Consider the following 19,173-nt stretch of genomic DNA (forward strand, 5'->3'; position numbering starts at 1 on the left):
TAATTATGTTATTTTATTTATTATTTTGTATGATTTAAAATGTATGTGTTTAGTTTATAATATGGGCCACTGATGCCTGAACTAAAGGTTTATTATTATTATTATTATTATTATAACAAACCACTCTTACACTCCCCACAGGCCCCACTAGAATACTACATGGGCTACACCTGTCTGTGCCCAGCCGGGCTCATCAAGAAGGGAGACACCTGTGAGCCCATCGCCACCTGCCTACCCGACCAGGTGTATTGTCACGCGAACAATACTTGTGCCACGGGGAAACGGTGCAACGGAATAGATGACTGCCCTAATGCTGAGGATGAATATCATTGTTATTGTAAGTTACATATTTTAATACTTTTGTCCGGCTCGAAGGACCAGAGATACGTGCGAGCCCATCGCCACCTGCCTACCCGACCAGGTGTACTGTCATGCGAACAATACGTGCGCTACGGGGAAACGGTGCAATGGTATAGATGACTGCCCTAATGCTGAGGTGCTGAGGATGAATATCATTGTAATTAAATAAAAATAATTACAAATTTAATAGTTTTATAGTCCGGCTCGGAGGACTATAAAATGGTTTGGATGCCTCAGTTTGTCTGAATCGCTGGCAGTAGAAGCAATATTTATTGGTAAAGATCAGAAAAGGTTATCAAAATAGAAAACATGTTAATACCGCGATGTACTATACGGTTAAGAGACAAGAGTGACTTATTTACAACTGAACAGTATTGAGGGTAGATATTCCACAACAACAAGCTCAATTAGATTTCCGTTTTAAATTAAATAGTGTTATAAAAATTGTTCCAGTAACAACAGAGCCGCCCGCACCGCTTTGCACGTCAGAAGAGAAGTTGTGTGGCACCGTGTGTGTGCACAAGAATGTGGTGTGTAAAGACGACGCTGCCGTTGACCATCAATGTGAGTATTGTGTCAATATTGCTGTTAAAAGAGAACATAGAGCTCTCTTGAAACATATCACTGTAAATGTTCACATTCTAGTTACGTTTACAATGCCCGCTAATAAAGATGAATATTAAAATGACGGGCTGACTCTTCTGTTTTGCTCTATTTTTGTATCCATATTCCCTGATATTCCTACTTATGGAATGGCCGCCATTTTCATCAATCATTCATATAAGGAGCATGTGGAAACCAAACGAAAGTGTATAGTTCTCACGTATGATTTAATCGTCTTCTCCTCACATATTAAACCTACCTTCGATCACTTCACTAGTCCCTCCCTAACAATAATATAGGCCGCCTTTTCGTACTATTTTATTTTTAGGTGTATTTTTGTAATAATTTCTTTAACGGTGCAAATTTAAGAGTATTCTATTCTAACATCTCCTCCACAGCCGCCCCAAAATGCGCCGACACCCAGTTCCAGTGCGTGAACGACAGCTCCGTCTGCATCTCGCGGTGGCAGCGCTGCGACGGCGCGGCCGACTGTCGCGACCACAGCGACGAGGCGGCCTGCGAGCTCGCGCAGTGCTGGCCCCACGAGTTCATGTGAGTGTCACTATACAGGGTGTGAACGACAGCTCCGTCTGCATCTCGCGGTGGCAGCGCTGCGACGGCGCGGCCGACTGTCGCGACCACAGCGACGAGGCGGCCTGCGAGCTCGCGCAGTGCTGGCCCCACGAGTTCATGTGAGTGTCACTATACAGGGTGTGAACGACAGCTCCGTCTGCATCTCGCGGTGGCAGCGCTGCGACGGCGCGGCCGACTGTCGCGACCACAGCGACGAGGCGGCCTGCGAGCTCGCGCAGTGCTGGCCCCACGAGTTCATGTGAGTGTCACTATACAGGGTGTGAACGACAGCTCCGTCTGCATCTCGCGGTGGCAGCGCTGCGACGGCGCGGCCGACTGTCGCGACCACAGCGACGAGGCGGCCTGCGAGCTCGCGCAGTGCTGGCCCCACGAGTTCATGTGAGTGTCACTATACAGGGTGTGAACGACAGCTCCGTCTGCATCTCGCGGTGGCAGCGCTGCGACGGCGCGGCCGACTGTCGCGACCACAGCGACGAGGCGGCCTGCGAGCTCGCGCAGTGCTGGCCCCACGAGTTCATGTGAGTGTCACTATACAGGGTGTGAACGACAGCTCCGTCTGCATCTCGCGGTGGCAGCGCTGCGACGGCGCGGCCGACTGTCGCGACCACAGCGACGAGGCGGCCTGCGAGCTCGCGCAGTGCTGGCCCCACGAGTTCATGTGAGTGTCACTATACAGGGTGTGAACGACAGCTCCGTCTGCATCTCGCGGTGGCAGCGCTGCGACGGCGCGGCCGACTGTCGCGACCACAGCGACGAGGCGGCCTGCGAGCTCGCGCAGTGCTGGCCCCACGAGTTCATGTGAGTGTCACTATACAGGGTGTGAACGACAGCTCCGTCTGCATCTCGCGGTGGCAGCGCTGCGACGGCGCGGCCGACTGTCGCGACCACAGCGACGAGGCGGCCTGCGAGCTCGCGCAGTGCTGGCCCCACGAGTTCATGTGAGTGTCACTATACAGGGTGTGAACGACAGCTCCGTCTGCATCTCGCGGTGGCAGCGCTGCGACGGCGCGGCCGACTGTCGCGACCACAGCGACGAGGCGGCCTGCGAGCTCGCGCAGTGCTGGCCCCACGAGTTCATGTGAGTGTCACTATACAGGGTGTGAACGACAGCTCCGTCTGCATCTCGCGGTGGCAGCGCTGCGACGGCGCGGCCGACTGTCGCGACCACAGCGACGAGGCGGCCTGCGAGCTCGCGCAGTGCTGGCCCCACGAGTTCATGTGAGTGTCACTATACAGGGTGTGAACGACAGCTCCGTCTGCATCTCGCGGTGGCAGCGCTGCGACGGCGCGGCCGACTGTCGCGACCACAGCGACGAGGCGGCCTGCGAGCTCGCGCAGTGCTGGCCCCACGAGTTCATGTGAGTGTCACTATACAGGGTGTGAACGACAGCTCCGTCTGCATCTCGCGGTGGCAGCGCTGCGACGGCGCGGCCGACTGTCGCGACCACAGCGACGAGGCGGCCTGCGAGCTCGCGCAGTGCTGGCCCCACGAGTTCATGTGAGTGTCGTGGTGACAAAGCCTAATGGTGTTTGTCACCCGTGTCGGTGATGAGTTATGAAAAAGTGTCACAACGGCAGAGGTAGGAAGAATGCCGTCTCGCCGTCATCATCAGAACGTATTTGTGCAGTGCATAGGCGCTTTCTCATCCAGCCACCACCGGTGTGAGGAGGTGGCACCTAAAGACATAATTAACACAGATGGCAGTGAAACATTATTCGTAAGTTCTACATGGCGGTATTATAGCTAGATGCAAAAAGTATACATTTCCGACATGTAACCATCGATAAGGAGTGGCCACCAAGCTAAAAGTCACTTTTTTAACGTTAGAGTACCTACATCTTCGTTCCTTCACAATACAATTATAATAATGTAACCTTTTCTCCTCTGGCCAGGTGTGCTTCAGGGTCGTGTATCCTGAGCAGCTGGCGGTGCGACAGAGACGAGGACTGCGCTGATGGCTCGGATGAAGTGGATTGTGGTAAGACTGCTGACTGACTTTATAATTGACTTATCAGTAGGTACGTCGGGATAAGGCGGAATTACTATAGTTACTTACTACAAAACTTGGGCTGAATTCTACTTACGTATTTGGCATTAAATTACTTGTAGATTTTTGGTGCTATATTATATTTTGACAAGCATTTTATATCCTCTAAAAAAACTTTTCTTGGCGTCCCAAGTTACTGTACTAGAGCACGAAAACGAATGATTTTGGAAACATATATGTAGAACTGTCCGTGAGGCCAGTCAGCCATTGTAACCTCAGTGAGCTTCAAGCTTATTTTAAAAATAATAACGTGTGATGTGGGCCTGGGCCACCCTTAAAGTATGTTATATTTGCTACCCAGGAGTATAATACATCGATTTATAACCTCACAGAGAACAGAACCTGCCCTATAGGCATGTACCAGTGCCACAGCGGCGAGTGTATAGAGATGAGGAAGCGCTGCGACGCCGCCCAGGACTGCCTCGACCTGTCTGATGAAGAGGACTGTCTCGACATGACTATACCTGAGATGGAGGTATTATTTTAAAAAGCTATATGAGTAAACACATCTTTTACTGTCTTTATTTTACCTACAATCTCGGAAATCCGAGCTAGCTCAATTAAAATAAAATAGCGCGTGTGTTATCTCACCGCGCAAGCGTGTGTGTCTGATGAACACGCGGGTAGGCTTCAAGCGACAATAAGCTTTAAGGTAAGGTAAGCCACCTGCATCCCCGATAGCACCTACCTGTCTACTGCTTACTACTAATTTTTTAAAATTCAATTTATATTTAAATACTTTTTTCACGATAACCATAGATCCTTATTTACCCACTCATATCACATGCTTACTATTGCTTACTGCTTTCCTCACAAATTCCCTTACAGGCGGAGGTGAAGTGTGGGTTTGGCGAGTACACGTGCGCTTCCAACCGCAGCATCTGCTTACCGCTCACAGCTAGGTCAGCTGCTTACAGGGTGGTGGAGGTGTTATACGTTTATGTGTCTGTCTGTTTGTGGCTTCGGAATGGTGGGTTCTAACCCCTAGGTCTGACTGCTGCTAGCTATCGTTGTAATGCATTTTATACGTTTGTGTATCTGTCTAGTCTGTATCTTTGTAACGGTGGTGGATTCAAGAACCTTAGAGCTGGAGACTATAAGCGGCAACATTTATGTTTGTCTGTAGCAGGCCTAAAAGGTGTAGGCTTGTAATATGTTGGTGTTGTCTTTGAGACGTCTTCATTTTGTTATTATGTATGTATTGCTTGAACAAACTTTGATGATATTGGCACCTAAGTTCTCTCACAAAGTTAGTGTTGTCGGAGTCTATCCCCCTTATTCATAGAAAAGTTATATGACGTTTTAGCTATTGAACTGTTTTGTCCCTATCTGTCAACGAACAAATTGTTCTGAGTTAGAGAGAGACTAAACAGTTCAATAGCTAAAACGTCCTATAACTTTTCTATGAATAAGGGGGTAAGTATATTTTTTACGCCTAACCGCCTGTCAAACGCCCCCACAGATGCAACACCCGAGTGGACTGCCCCGACGGTTCAGACGAAGCCGACTGCGAGTACCTCTGCTCAGAGAACAAGGGCTTGTTCAAGTGTGAACAAGAAGACTACTGCATCTCACAAAGACTGGTGTGTGATGGCGTGCAGCATTGTAGAGATGGCAGTGATGAGGCGAGGTGGAGGTGCTTCCGTAAGTGCATGAGTTATAATAAAGTTCTTCTAGAAATAAACTGCGAGTACCTCTGCTCAGAGAACAAGGGCTTATTCAAGTGTGAGCAAGAAGACTACTGCATCTCACAAAGACTCGTGTGCGACGGAGTCCAGCATTGCAGAGATGGCAGTAATGAAGCGAGGTGGAGGTGCTTCCGTAAGTGCATGAGTTATAATTCTTCTTGAAATATACTGCGAGTACCTCTGCTCAGAGAACAAGGGCTTATTCAAGTGTGAGCAAGAAGACTACTGCATCTCACAAAGACTGGTGTGCGACGGCGTGCAGCATTGCAGAGATGGCAGTGACGAGGCGAGGTGGAGGTGCTTCCGTAAGTGCATGAGTTATAATTAAGTTCTTCTAGAAATAAACTGCGAGTATCTCTGCTCAGAGAACAAGGGCTTGTTCAAGTGTGAGCAAGAAGACTACTGCATCTCACAAAGACTGGTGTGTGATGGAGTCCAGCATTGTAGAGATGGCAGTGAAGCGAGGTGGAGGTGCTTCCGTAAGTGCATGAGTTATAATTAAGTTCTTCTACAAGAGTACCTCTGCTCAGAGAACAAGGGCCTATTCAAGTGTGAGCAAGAAGACTACTGCATCTCACAAAGACTCGTGTGTGATGGCGTGCAGCATTGTAGAGATGGCAGTGATGAAGCGAGGTGGAGGTGCTTCCGTAAGTGCATGAGTTATATCACGTTTATAATGTAACGAATTGCAGTTTAAAATAACATATACATTAGTTAAAATCCGTTCCTAGAAATGTTGTTGTAAAAAATATAACTCTGGTACGGACATCCGCTTTGGGTGTTCGCTTAGAACAGCAGAAACCCTAATCCGCAGACATATCCTTTATACCTACTCAATGTGACGTAAAACTGAGCACGCAGGAAGTTTAAATGAAATAGTGACGTCATATATTCCATAAATTCAACTATAAAAATAACTCCTCCTAACTTTTTTCAGCGAACAAGCCCAAGAAGCCTGCCCCCCCGCCGCCCGCCTACCCCTCCTCCTGCGGCGCCCAGTTCCGCTGCTCGTCCGGCCAGTGCCTGCAGTGGCGGCGCGTGTGCGACCAGACGCGGGACTGCGACAGCGACGAGGGGCCCGCCTGCCGTGTGTATACTATAACATAACCTAAGTAACTTTAAAAAACCCCCGACATTCGAATAGTAGTCTAAAAACCACCATCATTCGACACTAAAAGAGGCATAACTTTTGAACGGCTTAGCCGGTTTTGATAAGATACACTCTGAGTATCGTTATCTATGACCCTAAAAAAACAAAACGAAAATCGGTTCAGCCGTTTGGAAGCTACGCTTCCACAGAAAGGTGTATCTTACCACATCCATACGCGGGATCTTTGGCATAGAAATCAGGGTCACCATTCGATTGGTGACTGTCTCGATTGCCGTGAGTACATCTAGCGACGAGTGGGAGAAGCTTAGAAAGTGGTACAAGACGCGGCTAACAGATGGCGTTGGCAACATAATATGTTCTTACTTCGCCCCCGCCACCCGCCTACCCCTCCCCCTGCGGCGCCCAGTTCCGCTGCTCGTCCGGCCAGTGCCTGCAGTGGCGGCGCGTGTGCGACCAGACGCGGGACTGCGACAGCGACGAGGGGCCCGCCTGCCGTATGTATACTATAACATAACCTAAGCAACTATGTAACTTACTCGTATTATAAACTAAGCAATGTTAAAAAAAATCCCGGCATTCTACACTAAAAGAGGCATAACTTTTGAACGGCTGAGCGGATTTTGATAAAATATGGCTAAAGACACTCTGAGTATCGTTATCTATGACCCTAAAAAAACAAAACGAAAATCGGTTCAGCCGTTTGGGAGCTACGCTTCCACAGACAGACACACTTATCCACATGCGTGGCTTTTGGCATAGAAGTCAGAAGAAGCTTAGGAAGTAGTGCGAGACGCGGCCGACAGATGGCGTTGGCAATAGAATATGTACTCCGCCTCCACCCCTCGCCTTCCCCTCCTCCTGCGGCGCCCAGTTCCGCTGCTCGTCCGGCCAGTGCCTGCAGTGGCGGCGCGTGTGCGACCAGACGCGGGACTGCGACAGCGACGAGGGGCCCGCCTGCCGTGAGTATACTATAACATAACCTAACCTAACCAACTATGTAACTTACTCGTATCATAACCTAAGCAATCTTAAAAAAATCCCCGACATTCTACACTAAAAAACGCATAACTTTTGAACGGCTAAGAGGATTTTGATATAATATGGCTAGGAACACTCGGAGTAATATAATCTGTGACCCTAAAAAAGCAGAACGAAAATCGGTTCAGCCGTTTGGGAGCTACCCTTCCACAGACAGACACACACATCCACACGAGAGACCTATGGCATGGCAGTCGGGGTCACCATTCGATTGTCGAGTCCTGCTGAGAGCACTGTGGCGACATCTAGCGGCAATTGAAAGAAACGTAGCAAGTAGTGCGAGATACTGCCGACAGATTGCGTTTGGTACAGACAACGATATTGAGTACCGTGATTACTGTGGCGACATCTAGCGAAGAGTGAAGGAAGCTTACGAAGTGGTGCAAGATACAACCGATAAATGACGTTTGTAATAGAATATGTAATGGCGACATCTAGCGGCAAGTGAAGGAAGCTTAGAAAGTGGTACGAGACGCGGCTAACAGAGAAGCTTAGAAAGTGGCACGAGACACGGCCGACAGATGGCATTGACAATATAATATGTACCTACTTCGCCCCCGCCCCCCGCCTACCCCTCCCCCTGCGGCGCCCAGTTCCGCTGCTCGTCCGGCCAGTGCCTGCAGTGGCGGCGCGTGTGCGACCAGACGCGGGACTGCGACAGCGACGAGGGGCCCGCCTGCCGTTAGTACTGTGGCGACATCTAGCGGCCAGTGAAGGTAGCTTAGTAGTGCGAGACGCGGCCGACAGATGGCGACGAGGGGCCCGCCTGCCGTATGTAACTTATCATAACCATAAATAAATAAATAAAAAATGTGGGGACATCTCACACACGGCCATCCGATCCCAAGCTAGGCAGAACCTGTGTTATAGGTGTCGGACAGCTGATATATCTACACAAGTACATAGATAGATAGATACTAAATATAAATATCAACAACCAAGACCCGAGTACAAATATCTGTCTTTAAACAAATATCTGCCCCAGCCGGGAATCGAACCCGGGACCTTCTGCATAGCAGTCAGGGCCACTAACCACTACGCCATTCGACCGTCAAACGACCGTCATAACCTAAGTAACGTTAAAAAATCCCGACATTCTACACTAAAAGACGCATAACTTTTGAACGGCTAAGCCGATTTCGATAAAATATAGCTAAGGACACTCAGGGTAATATAAACAGTGACCATAAAAAAGCAGAATGAAAATCGGTTTAGCCGTTTCGGAGCTACGCTTCCACAGACAGATACATACATCCACACCTTCGGGAAGCTTTGGAATAGCAGTCGCGGTCACCATTCGATTGGTGTCGGTCTCGATTGCCGTGTGTACTGTGGCGACATCTAGCGGCGAGTGAAGAAAACTTAGGAAGTAGTGCGAGACGTGGCCGACAGAGGGCGTTGGCAATAGAATATGTACTTACTTCGCCCCCGCCCCCCGCCTACCCTTCCCCCTGCGGCGCCCAGTTCCGCTGCTCGTCCGGCCAGTGCCTGCAGTGGCGGCGCGTGTGCGACCAGACGCGGGACTGCGACAGCGACGAGGGGCCCGCCTACCGTGAGTACTGTGGCGACATCTAGCGGCGAGTGGCGGAAACGTAGGAAGTGGTGCGAGACACAGCCGATAAATGACGTTTGTAATAGAATATGTAATGGCGACCTCTAGCGACGCCGACGTAAGCCCTGGGAGTGGTGTTAAATACGGCCGGCAGATGGCGTTTGTAATAGAATAATGTACTTCACCCCCGTCCCCCATCTGCCCCTTCTCATGTGGAGATATTTTTAGTTTTCTTATTACTAAAACCATCCTACCTTTCCAGTGACCGCCTGCGACAACCACAACTGCTCCTACTCCTGCCAGAGCACGCCTTCAGGCCCTGTCTGCCAGTGCCCCGCCGGCATGACGCCAGCCGGCGGTCTCTGCACAGACATAGACGAGTGCCGCGACGACGTCTGCTCGCACGTGTGTCACAATGTGCCCGGGACCTTCTACTGCAGCTGCTTCACTGGATATGCTAATAGGTGAGTGTTGGAGAGACGAATGTCGGCCTCAGTCGGTAGATTATAATGACAGCGGCCGCAACACGGGTTCGTTATCGACGTCGATAAACTCTTTTAATACGCGTTCCACCAATCTTATGGCAAATCGCGATAAGGTGAAGTTTATTTATGTCGATAATGTTTATGGGCTCAAACAATAGTTTATTATGAAAAGACTAGAGAAAGAAACGTATGTACTATCGTTGATGCTTCGTTGGTTAGTTATTCCAATATGTACTTATAGAATGCGTGCAGGAGTGCTGAGGATTGACGGATTGAAATACGTGTCGCAGTTAAATAATTAAAAACTTAAATTTTATGCACCAAGAAATATAAAGGGAGACCGTGTGAGTATTTCAGAGTAGCAGTTTCACTCAAGTCTGCGTTTTTCTATGTTTTATAAGTTCACTATCTTCGATATTGTAAGTTTTTTCTACGTTCATCTTATATTATTAATAATGACAAATGTCTCCTCAGATGGGACCGGCGCGGCTGCAAGGCTACCTCCTCGCACCTGGGCGTGCTGTACGTGAGCGGGAACTGCGTGCGCTCCATCACGCGGGACGCGCACGCCACGCAGCTGTACAGCACGCAGACACGCGGCATCACCGGCATGGACTATGACGTCAGGTGAGGGAGGAATGTACGTGAGCGGGAACTGCGTGCGCTCCATCACGCGGGACGCGCACGCCACGCAGCTGTACAGCACGCAGACACGCGGCATCACCGGCATGGACTATGACGTCAGGTGAGGGAGGAATGTACGTGAGCGGGAACTGCGTGCGCTCCATCACGCGGGACGCGCACGCCACGCAGCTGTACAGCACGCAGACACGCGGCATCACCGGCATGGACTATGACGTCAGGTGAGGGAGGAATGGAGTCGAGTTATAGGGATAGATGGCGAAATAAATTCGTACCTACATACATTTTAATTCTCACTATCGTTATCAGAATGGCTGGCACAGGGCGCATTTAAGACGTGACAAAGGTTCTCCGTCGTGCTCGCTCGAGGCTGCTCGAGGTGAGTGAGCGCAATGCAAATCTTTTGTCACTTCGTAGTTGCGCCCCGTGCTAGCCCTTCTGTATCTTACTTAATGTCATGCAGTCTGCAGCATCCTTATAAGTGTGTCAATTTAAACTGCTCTAGCCTCTGTCTTCTCGGAACCTTCATGATGTATGTGTCGCAGGCATCTGGTTTAATCTCCTGTTTGATTGAACCGCAAGCCCGTTCATTGGATGACGCTGCTTAGTTGTATGACTAGGCCGAACGTTGATTTCACAAGCGTCACAAAACGTCCAACTAGTTAGCTGACTTAAAATCAGTCAGGTGGTGAACAAAACAAATATTGAGTCTAACAGCTAACAGCTGACACAAAAAGCACCTATATTGTTAGTTTTTTGCAAATAAATTAGCTTTAAAATGCGTTATTTGTGTTAAAATAGTGTGACAACATGGATTTACCTATTATTACGCCGCGGGCGGATAGTTTCAAAGGAAAAATTGTGGCGTAACTGGATAATTATAAACAACAATATGAAGGTACGTTTATTGTTATTGTTTAGTTAATTTGTGAGATAAGAGCTTTGTAACTTAGTCTTTTTGTTGACTCTTGTCTGGTCATGTTCACCCTAACCAGACATTACAAAGTTGCTATAATATATCCCATTCAACGACTCCGCTGAATGACGTTCAGTCAAGACGTCGAACGTTACAATCAACGACTTGACGTTGTCCTTTAGTCATACAACTGAATAGCGCCATCCAATGAACGGGCTAGTGGTTCAATCAAACAGGAGATTAAACCAGATGCCTGCGACATATGCATAACCATCTGGCAGGTGGGCAAAACCCACTGCTGTACTTCCGTTTCTTCCACTGCTCTATTTAAGCTACAGATTCAGCATGAAATTAAGACAAAACTCAATTTGGTAGTTAATCCATTCCAAAACCACTTCAAACAATGCCTACTATTTAACTTACAGGAGAGGCCGTCTGTTCGTGTCTTCTTCGAGTACTAACTCGCTGGAAGCAGTGAACGGCACCCACGGCCGCGTCGAAGTCACCAACCAAGGAACTCCTACTAAGGTATAAAGATATATTATATATAGCTGAAATAAAGATATATTATATTATTATATTATATTATATTAAGGTCAGTAGTGAAGAGTATAGACTGGGCCAAAGAAACCTGGCCGCTTTCGAGAGTGACATTAAGACTTGAGAGAGAGAGAGAGGAGATGATTCTTTGCCCTAGACTTTACTATAGAGATTGTGAACTAGACCACTTAACGGACACAAAACGCTGTAACAAATGTCATCGTTAAATCAACCAAGGTTGAGAAGCATACCATGTGATCTTAAGTACCTATCTATCCATACTATTTCATGTTGCGCAACGATTATGCATTGATGAAAGAATGATAAGAGAGGATTCGGAGTGCATCCTTGCAATAGAAGAAGAAGGCCGAGCGGCAAGCAAGCAAGCTTGTGCTGATAATAATACCAACTATCAATTACCAACAACCAAACCTATGTTTCCAGGTGGCAGTAGAATGGGTGACGGGCAACGTGTACTTCGTAGACTCCACTCCCTCAGCGCCCAAGATCCGCGTGTGTGACGTCACCAGGAAGCGCTGTGCTGTCGTCATCGACCTGCCCGCCGGCTCACAGGTCTGTATATATGGGGAAAGTCCACTCGGGGGAAAGTAAGTTTGGTAGGAGTTGGGGGAGAAAGATAAAACAGTTGAAGAATGATAAATATGTTTATTCAACACAAGTTCCACTAAATGAATGAGATAACTACCTGACCATTTTCATCAGTCCCTCCATGTTGTTGTTCCTATGGCACCTCAGAGGTGCAGAGGCTCTCCACTAACGTCCGCCACTTCCGCCTATCTTCGGCTGTACTTTTGGCCTCGATGATGATGCTCACTAAGGGAATGACGTATCAACTGTTCCTGGCAGTTAGACTGACAACTAATCTGACTTTAAATTTTGCTACGGTGACAACACTAAAGGACTAGTGTAAGCCAACGTAAGAAGATTGTCATCTGCATCAGCCCGTAATCGTCCATGGCTGGCCATAGACCTCTCACTACTCCCCAAAATATCCACCATTTAACCACAAATTCCTCCCCAGGTGACAGCCCTAGCCGTGGACCCAGCCAACGCCTACATCCTATACTGCGTGCATCACGACCTAGAATACATCCTGTGGCTATCATCCCTCAGTGGCCATCGCACTAAGGACCTGGCTACGGTCAGCAATTGCAGCGCTTTAGCAGCTGATAGCTTCAGACATCGAGCGCTGTATGCTGACGCGCCGGCGAGATTGGTTGCCGTGCCGTATGACTCGCCCACTCCTGCTAGGTAAGAGTTTGAAGGTTGGCCGATAGATGGCGGTATTGTGTGTTTTGATAAGTTTGTTTTTGTGAGGTGGTCAATAGATGGCGCTATTTTACATTGTTTGTATCTTTATTGTTTGTGAAGTTGACAATAGATGGCGCTTCTTTGTGTAAGGTGTTATTTATGGAGGTGTCCACTAGATGGAGTGGTTACTTACTTATGTCAAAGGCTTTTTCTGTATTTTATTCGTATTGTAATTGGAATTTGCGTTTCTTTTGCCATGATGAAGTTGTGCTATAACAAATAAAAAATATTGACATACTTACACTAAATAATACAGTTTACTATTTATTTTTATTTCTAACATTAACCGTCTCTTCCACAGCAAAATCCTCATCGAATCGGACGCCAACTTCCAATCCCCGCATTCACTCGCTCTCTTCGAAGACCACATCTACTTCCTAGTCGCCAACACATTCAAACTAAGCCGATGCCTCCTCTACTCCACCAAAACCTGCGAGCCGTTCTTTTACCGCATCTTTGACGCTAATTTATTCGTCTTAAACCACGAGAGCGCTCAACGGGGTGATGTGAAGAATAGCTGTGAAGGGTCTACGTGTGATGGTGTGTGTGTGTTGGGACAGGAGGGGCCTCAGTGTGTGTGTCAGAATGGCAGGCTGTCGGTCGATGGGAAGGACTGTGATGTTGTTGAGAAGGAGTTGGTGAGTTTATTTTTACTCTACATATTCTAACCGCAACCCATAAACCTACGATTGCTGCAACTACCATCTATAACAGATGATGTGGCCAATGATGATGATTTTTGTATATTGCGTATAGTGGCAAACTGAAATGAAAACTCGTAGACTATAGAAGATGGGTAAGGTACATTGGCTATTATGATTTGGTATCCGTAAGGATATTAATGGGACCAGCAATGGGACAGTAGATAAATAGATTCAAAAATCTTATCAGATGATTGAATAAGGAAAGTCTTGAGTTTGAAGATAGCCACCACAAGTACCATGAAATGAAATCTCGTATATTAGACGTAAAATTTTGCAATTATTTGTCTATTACTCTGCGTGCATTTAAAATATATAAGTAAAGTACAAATAACACAACTACCAATTAAACCTCCACTCCATTAATCTGTCACCTCCCCAGCTACCCCTCTTCAACGGCTGGTCAGCAGCGGACGCGGCGGCGGCGGGCGGCGCGTGGGTGCCCCTCCTGGTGGGGACATTCGTGCTTATGGCCGTCTGCTTCGGCATAGTGGTGCTGCGCCGCTGTAGAGGCCGGGGCGTCACTGCGCTGCCGTGAGTATAGTAGACTAGTTTAGAAAGAAGTACCGATTAATGTTGGTAGATGGCGGTAGTGTTGGCTGTAGTTGATGGAGCAGTTCTGCCAGTGGTGTGTAGATGGCGTTAGATTCGCGTGTAGTCAATAGAGTAGTGCTGCTAGCGGTGTGTAGATGACGCTAAGTCTGCGTTGAACAATGAAATAGTAGAGAGATGAGTATAGAGAGAGAGAGTATGGTCAGCAGCGGACGCGGCGGCGGCGGGCGGCGCGTGGGTCCCTCTACTTGTGGGTACCTTCGTCCTGATGGCGGTCTGCTTCGGTATAGTGGTGCTGCGTCGCTGTAGAGGCCGGGGCGTCACTGCGCTGCCGTGAGTATTGGTAGACTAGTATAGGATGAAGTACCGATATTTGTTGGTAGATGGCGGTAGTGTGGAGGGTAGTTGGTGATGTAGTACTGAAAGCGGTGTGTAGATGGCGCTAGCTTTGCGTCGATACAATGAAAGTGTAGTACCTAGACTTGACTACACCGTCACTGCAAGATGGCTGGCCCATTGCCATATTTCAGGCGCACTCATTTTACTGGAATTCACTTAATTTACTGGAATTGATTAAGTATGTAAATCTTTTTATTGTCTAGCACTTACCTTAACTTAAATGGAATGAAATGAAACTCAAACTGTCAATTGATTACTGTTTATTAAAGTATGTTTACTGAAAATCTTGATTATAACTTGTAATCTTCCTATACTAAGGTATTGGGTGATAAATAAAATAAATTGAATTCTTACTTTTATATCTCAATTAAATACTTAATTTCATTTTTGGTTTTATACTTATCCTTCAGTGTATGACTGGTTCAATACTTACTGAAATATGTTAGACTTGAAACATTATACTTGAACAAAACTTGAATTATACTTCACATAACATAATTTATGCTTTAAATTTAATATTAAAAACTAAAATAGTATAACCGTGTCATTGTACTTAATACTTATAAGAATTAAATTATGTCAAAATTTGGCTAAATTACTTTGTTAAGAAAGAGTGACCTCTTCTGGCACAGGTGCTTATGTACTTAAAAGAAGGGGTCAAGCTTAGTTTACTGAAAAACTTTTTGGCAAATGAATAAACGTTTTTGTATTTTGTATTTGTACTCATAAAGCCATAAAATTACTAATCGCTTATTTATGCGATTTATTAATACCCGGTTTCAAAACTGTTTCAGTGTTCGATTCCGCAACGCATCGCCGACGAAGGAAGGCACTGGGCAGCCGTCCCACGACGCCACCATCGAGTTCCCTGTCGAGTAAGTTTGCGCAATTACCGATAGATGGCGTTAACCCCCATGTAACTACCGCCAAGCTAGCCGCTATATTACCTAAAAAAAATAAACATGGAAACCGCCTAATATTGTAAAATACCTAATATGTTATATTTCGAAAGAGTCTAGAGTTAGAAAGTGGAATGGTGTGTAAACCCATAATTTAAAAAAAAAAAACATTTATATCAGATAGTTTGATCCATATTCAGTATATGTCATAAAATTCAATTAACAAAAAAAAATAAAAAAAATTTGAAACTCTGATGGGTATTATAAGAAACTGCAAAACTAATGGTATATGAAGTAATTATAATGTAAATAATTTCCCAACAGACACAGCACACATGAGTTCGTGAACCCGCTGGAGTTCGTCCGCCACGTGTGGGAGCGGTCCTTCAGAAGCCGCCACCGCCGCCGCCCTGTTGTAAGTTCATATAAAGGCCTCTACACACCAAAGCTGCAGACCCGGCGGCACAGCCCGGCGGCTTCAGAACGTCCAAGCCGAACGATTTTACCGGCGGCAATGCCGGCGACACGACAGCCGCGGCATGTAGTGTTCTTAATTGCCAAATACTCTTCTACGAGATTGGACGTGTGTGTTTCGAATAATTCAAAAGTAGTATTTTCTGTACCCATTTGACATGGAGGACGATAACAGTGATTTAATAATAGCAGCTTGTGGAGTTATTATCGGTGCTACTCTAGTAGGTAACGTATATAGGTACGAACGGTGAGCCCAGGGGCACTCCGTGTTTGACGCTAATCTAACTGGTCAATCCTTTCAATACGATTACAAACTCTAGTTTGTTGCTCTAGTAACTAATGAGCTTACTTGTTCTAATGACGTCTGTAACTCTGTATTCCTAACGGAGTCTACACACCAAACCCGCTGACCCGCCGACACAGCCCGGCGGCTTGGTGTCGGCGACCCAAACCCGCCAACATGTGTCATGGGGCTGTGTCGGTGAGTTAGTCGGCGGCAAAAAATCAGTACAACTTTTTTAGTTAGTGATTGCAGTGTGTACGAACGTGGAGTGTCGGCGGGCAACTGAGCGTGCGCGTACGCAAGTCGCCGGCCATGCCGCCGACTTGCACGCGCGGGTACGAGTCGCCGACATGATTCTTGAAACAAAGTCGCCGACACCAAGCCGCCGGGCTGTGTCGGCGGGTTTGGTGTGTAGACTCCTTAAAACTCCAAACCAAACCCCAATCGAGCTGTTTTAGTACGGTCAAGTTGTAGCTATACACTTTTGTATCTTGTCATATTAATTAATACAGCGTAAATGTTCGTAAATAATGAATTTTCAAAACATACAAAAGTATAAAGTTAGAAGCTCAACTGACTTCGCCGGCCTATACGCCAGGCTTGCTCTCATTCTGTAATACCTAACCAATAGTTTATTTGATTCTATAAGCTTATCACATACATGTTTTTTTCCAGGGTACAGCTGGGCTGACCATCGAGGTGCCCCCCACCGGGGACAACTCAGACACCGAGTCCGATCTGGATACCAAGGACACACAACTGTTCTTCAGAAAATAAATGAAAAATTGCATGATTAGATTATTAATATTAAATGTTGTTGTAGAATTTAAGTTTTAAATGTAAATACTTACCTACCTCAATTTTATTCATAGATTTGTTATGAAATGTTTTAGTAATGTTATAAGGATAATAATATGATTGCTATTGAAATGTTTAATTTCTTATTAATTTTAGGCATTTATTTTTGTAAAAATCAATCTCTACTTTGAATTGTTTTGAAAGTTATGACTGGGCATAACATTCCATTACAGTTTATATTTTACATGCTAGCATGTAAACACCAATTTTATTTCAGAATGAATTAAATGCGTATTTTTGAATAACCCACTGCTTTTAATTGAGTCTATAATATAAGCTAAGTCTGGAACTGAACGAAAACACTAATTTAGTTTACATTACAAAAGAGACTTATAATTTCCTAAATACAATTAAAAAGCAATACATGAAAACACATTTTACTTCCAGAGCTTCTTGATAGACATATTCTTCTCGGAATCCTTCTGCATGACCTTCGCCACCGCCATCTCAAAGTCCTCCTGAGTGACGTGCACTCTCCGCTCGCGCAGGGCGTACATGCCCGCCTCCGTGCACACTCCCTTCACCTCCGCACCAGACGCACCCGGCATGAGCTCGGCAATCTTGCGCAGGTTGATGCCTCTAGTCAAGTTCATCTTCCTAGAGTGAATTTTCAGGATGTCCAAACGGGCTTCCTCGTTTGGTGGGGGGAACTCAATCTTCCTGTCAATACGACCGGGTCTCAGCAACGCAGGGTCGAGGATGTCAATTCTGTTAGTAGCCATGATGACTTTGATGTTTTTTGTTGCTTCGAAACCATCCAGTTGGTTCAGCAGCTCCAACATGGTCCTCTGCACTTCTGAGTCTCCTCCACTGCCTGACTCGATACGAGAGGAACCAATGGAGTCAATTTCGTCCATAAAGATGATAGAGGGGGCATGCTCTCTCGCCATGACGAAGAGTTCTCTCACCATACGACTTCCCTCTCCAATGAATTTCTGCACCAACTCTGATCCAGACACCCTAATGAAGGTGCACTCAGTGTGGTGAGCGACCGCGCGAGCCAGCAGCGTCTTCCCTGTGCCGGGAGGCCCGTATAGTAACACTCCTTTAGGCTGAGCAATACCAAGGGCATCAAACAGCTCAGGATGTTTCACAGGCAGCTCGATAACCTCTTTAATCTCCTTGATCTGCTTGTCCAAGCCGCCCACCATCTCGTACGTGGAGTCTGGCACCTTCTCCACCATCATGAGCGACACCAGCGGGTCCACCTTGTTGGGCAGGATCTTGTGCAGCGTGTAGCTCTCGTTGCGCAGCGCCACGCGGCAGTTTGCCGTCACGTCGTTGATGTCCACGTTCTTGTCGAGGTCCACTACGAATTTACCCTCAGGGTGGACTTTGACGAGAACCTTCTTCTTGTCCATGGGCTTGACGACCTCGCCGACGTAGGAGCCCTGCTCCTGGAGTAACTGCAGCTCCTCGCGCAGCATCCTGACCTTCGCGTTGAGCTCGTTCCTCTGCGCCTGCAGTCGCCGCAGATTCTGGGACTTCTCCGCCACGATCAGTTGAAGCTCCTCGATCTTAGTGATGTAGTAGGGCCTGAAGCCCTCCCCCTTCACGGGGTCCACGTCCATCTTTGTAATGGTCATGCTGGAGCTTTGTTTCAGCTACCACATGAAAGGATAGAAGTGAGTTACGGAAGAAATTATGAATAAAATCGGCACAACAATCCTAACCACTCAAACAAATATTTTCCAAGTCATGATTTTGGGGTTGCCACTTGCCAGTAAACAAAATTAAATAATTAAAAAAAAGCAATGGTAATAGTGATGGGACATGAGGCAGGATCATGATCATAAAGTTTATTACTTCTATGGTCAGGATCATAAAGTTATAGTCAGCATCCGGCCGGATCGACCCAAGAGAGGCTCACGAGGACTGTGACATTGACAGCTGAATAATAACGGTTTCACACCTCTTATCCTCTGACCGATGATGGTAAACTCATCACCTCATTATTAGCACTAGCTAAAACAAAGATCAGGCAAAGGATAATGGTATTAAATCCCCTACCATGTCCATTAAATAATAAATAAATAAACTTTTGCTTAGTAGTTATTATTATACGGAGAGCTCGTCATCCTTGAACCTTGGCAAAATT

The 19,173-nt window shown here is 46.7% G+C and overlaps 2 protein-coding genes across 2 annotated transcripts in view; one reads left to right on the forward strand and one right to left on the reverse strand.

Moving 5' to 3' along the window:
* Positions 1-16,996, forward strand: part of LOC105394312 (putative vitellogenin receptor) — a 42,196-nt gene extending 25,200 nt beyond the window's left edge. Inside the window, exons 21-38 of the mRNA XM_048628188.1 lie at positions 142-337; positions 814-924; positions 1,362-1,515; positions 3,451-3,536; positions 3,938-4,080; positions 4,434-4,507; positions 5,068-5,249; positions 6,231-6,380; positions 9,257-9,458; positions 9,954-10,106; positions 11,463-11,565; positions 12,022-12,150; positions 12,620-12,849; positions 13,211-13,547; positions 13,993-14,144; positions 15,356-15,436; positions 15,785-15,875; positions 16,893-16,996. Of these exons, the coding sequence (XP_048484145.1) occupies positions 142-337; positions 814-924; positions 1,362-1,515; positions 3,451-3,536; positions 3,938-4,080; positions 4,434-4,507; positions 5,068-5,249; positions 6,231-6,380; positions 9,257-9,458; positions 9,954-10,106; positions 11,463-11,565; positions 12,022-12,150; positions 12,620-12,849; positions 13,211-13,547; positions 13,993-14,144; positions 15,356-15,436; positions 15,785-15,875; positions 16,893-16,994 (2,676 nt within the window). The 3' untranslated portion in view covers positions 16,995-16,996. The remainder of the gene's footprint in view (positions 1-141; positions 338-813; positions 925-1,361; positions 1,516-3,450; positions 3,537-3,937; positions 4,081-4,433; positions 4,508-5,067; positions 5,250-6,230; positions 6,381-9,256; positions 9,459-9,953; positions 10,107-11,462; positions 11,566-12,021; positions 12,151-12,619; positions 12,850-13,210; positions 13,548-13,992; positions 14,145-15,355; positions 15,437-15,784; positions 15,876-16,892) is intronic.
* Positions 16,997-17,381: 385 nt separating this feature from the next.
* LOC105388753 (26S proteasome regulatory subunit 8) lies at positions 17,382-18,792 on the reverse strand. The gene has a single exon (XM_011559714.3). It carries the CDS (start codon positions 18,659-18,661, stop codon positions 17,453-17,455), a length of 1,209 nt encoding a protein of 402 aa, XP_011558016.2. The 5' UTR covers positions 18,662-18,792; the 3' UTR covers positions 17,382-17,452.
* Between the last annotated feature and the right edge of the window lie 381 nt (positions 18,793-19,173).

Source organism: Plutella xylostella, chromosome 20 (genome assembly GCF_932276165.1).
Source record: "Plutella xylostella chromosome 20, ilPluXylo3.1, whole genome shotgun sequence".
Classification (NCBI taxonomy): Eukaryota; Metazoa; Arthropoda; class Insecta; order Lepidoptera; family Plutellidae; genus Plutella; species Plutella xylostella.

Excerpts from the sequence above, each read along its gene's own strand:
- LOC105388753 (XM_011559714.3), bottom strand. The coding sequence starts at position 18,661 with ATGACCATTACAAAGATGGACGTGGACCCCGTGAAGGGGGAGGGCTTC.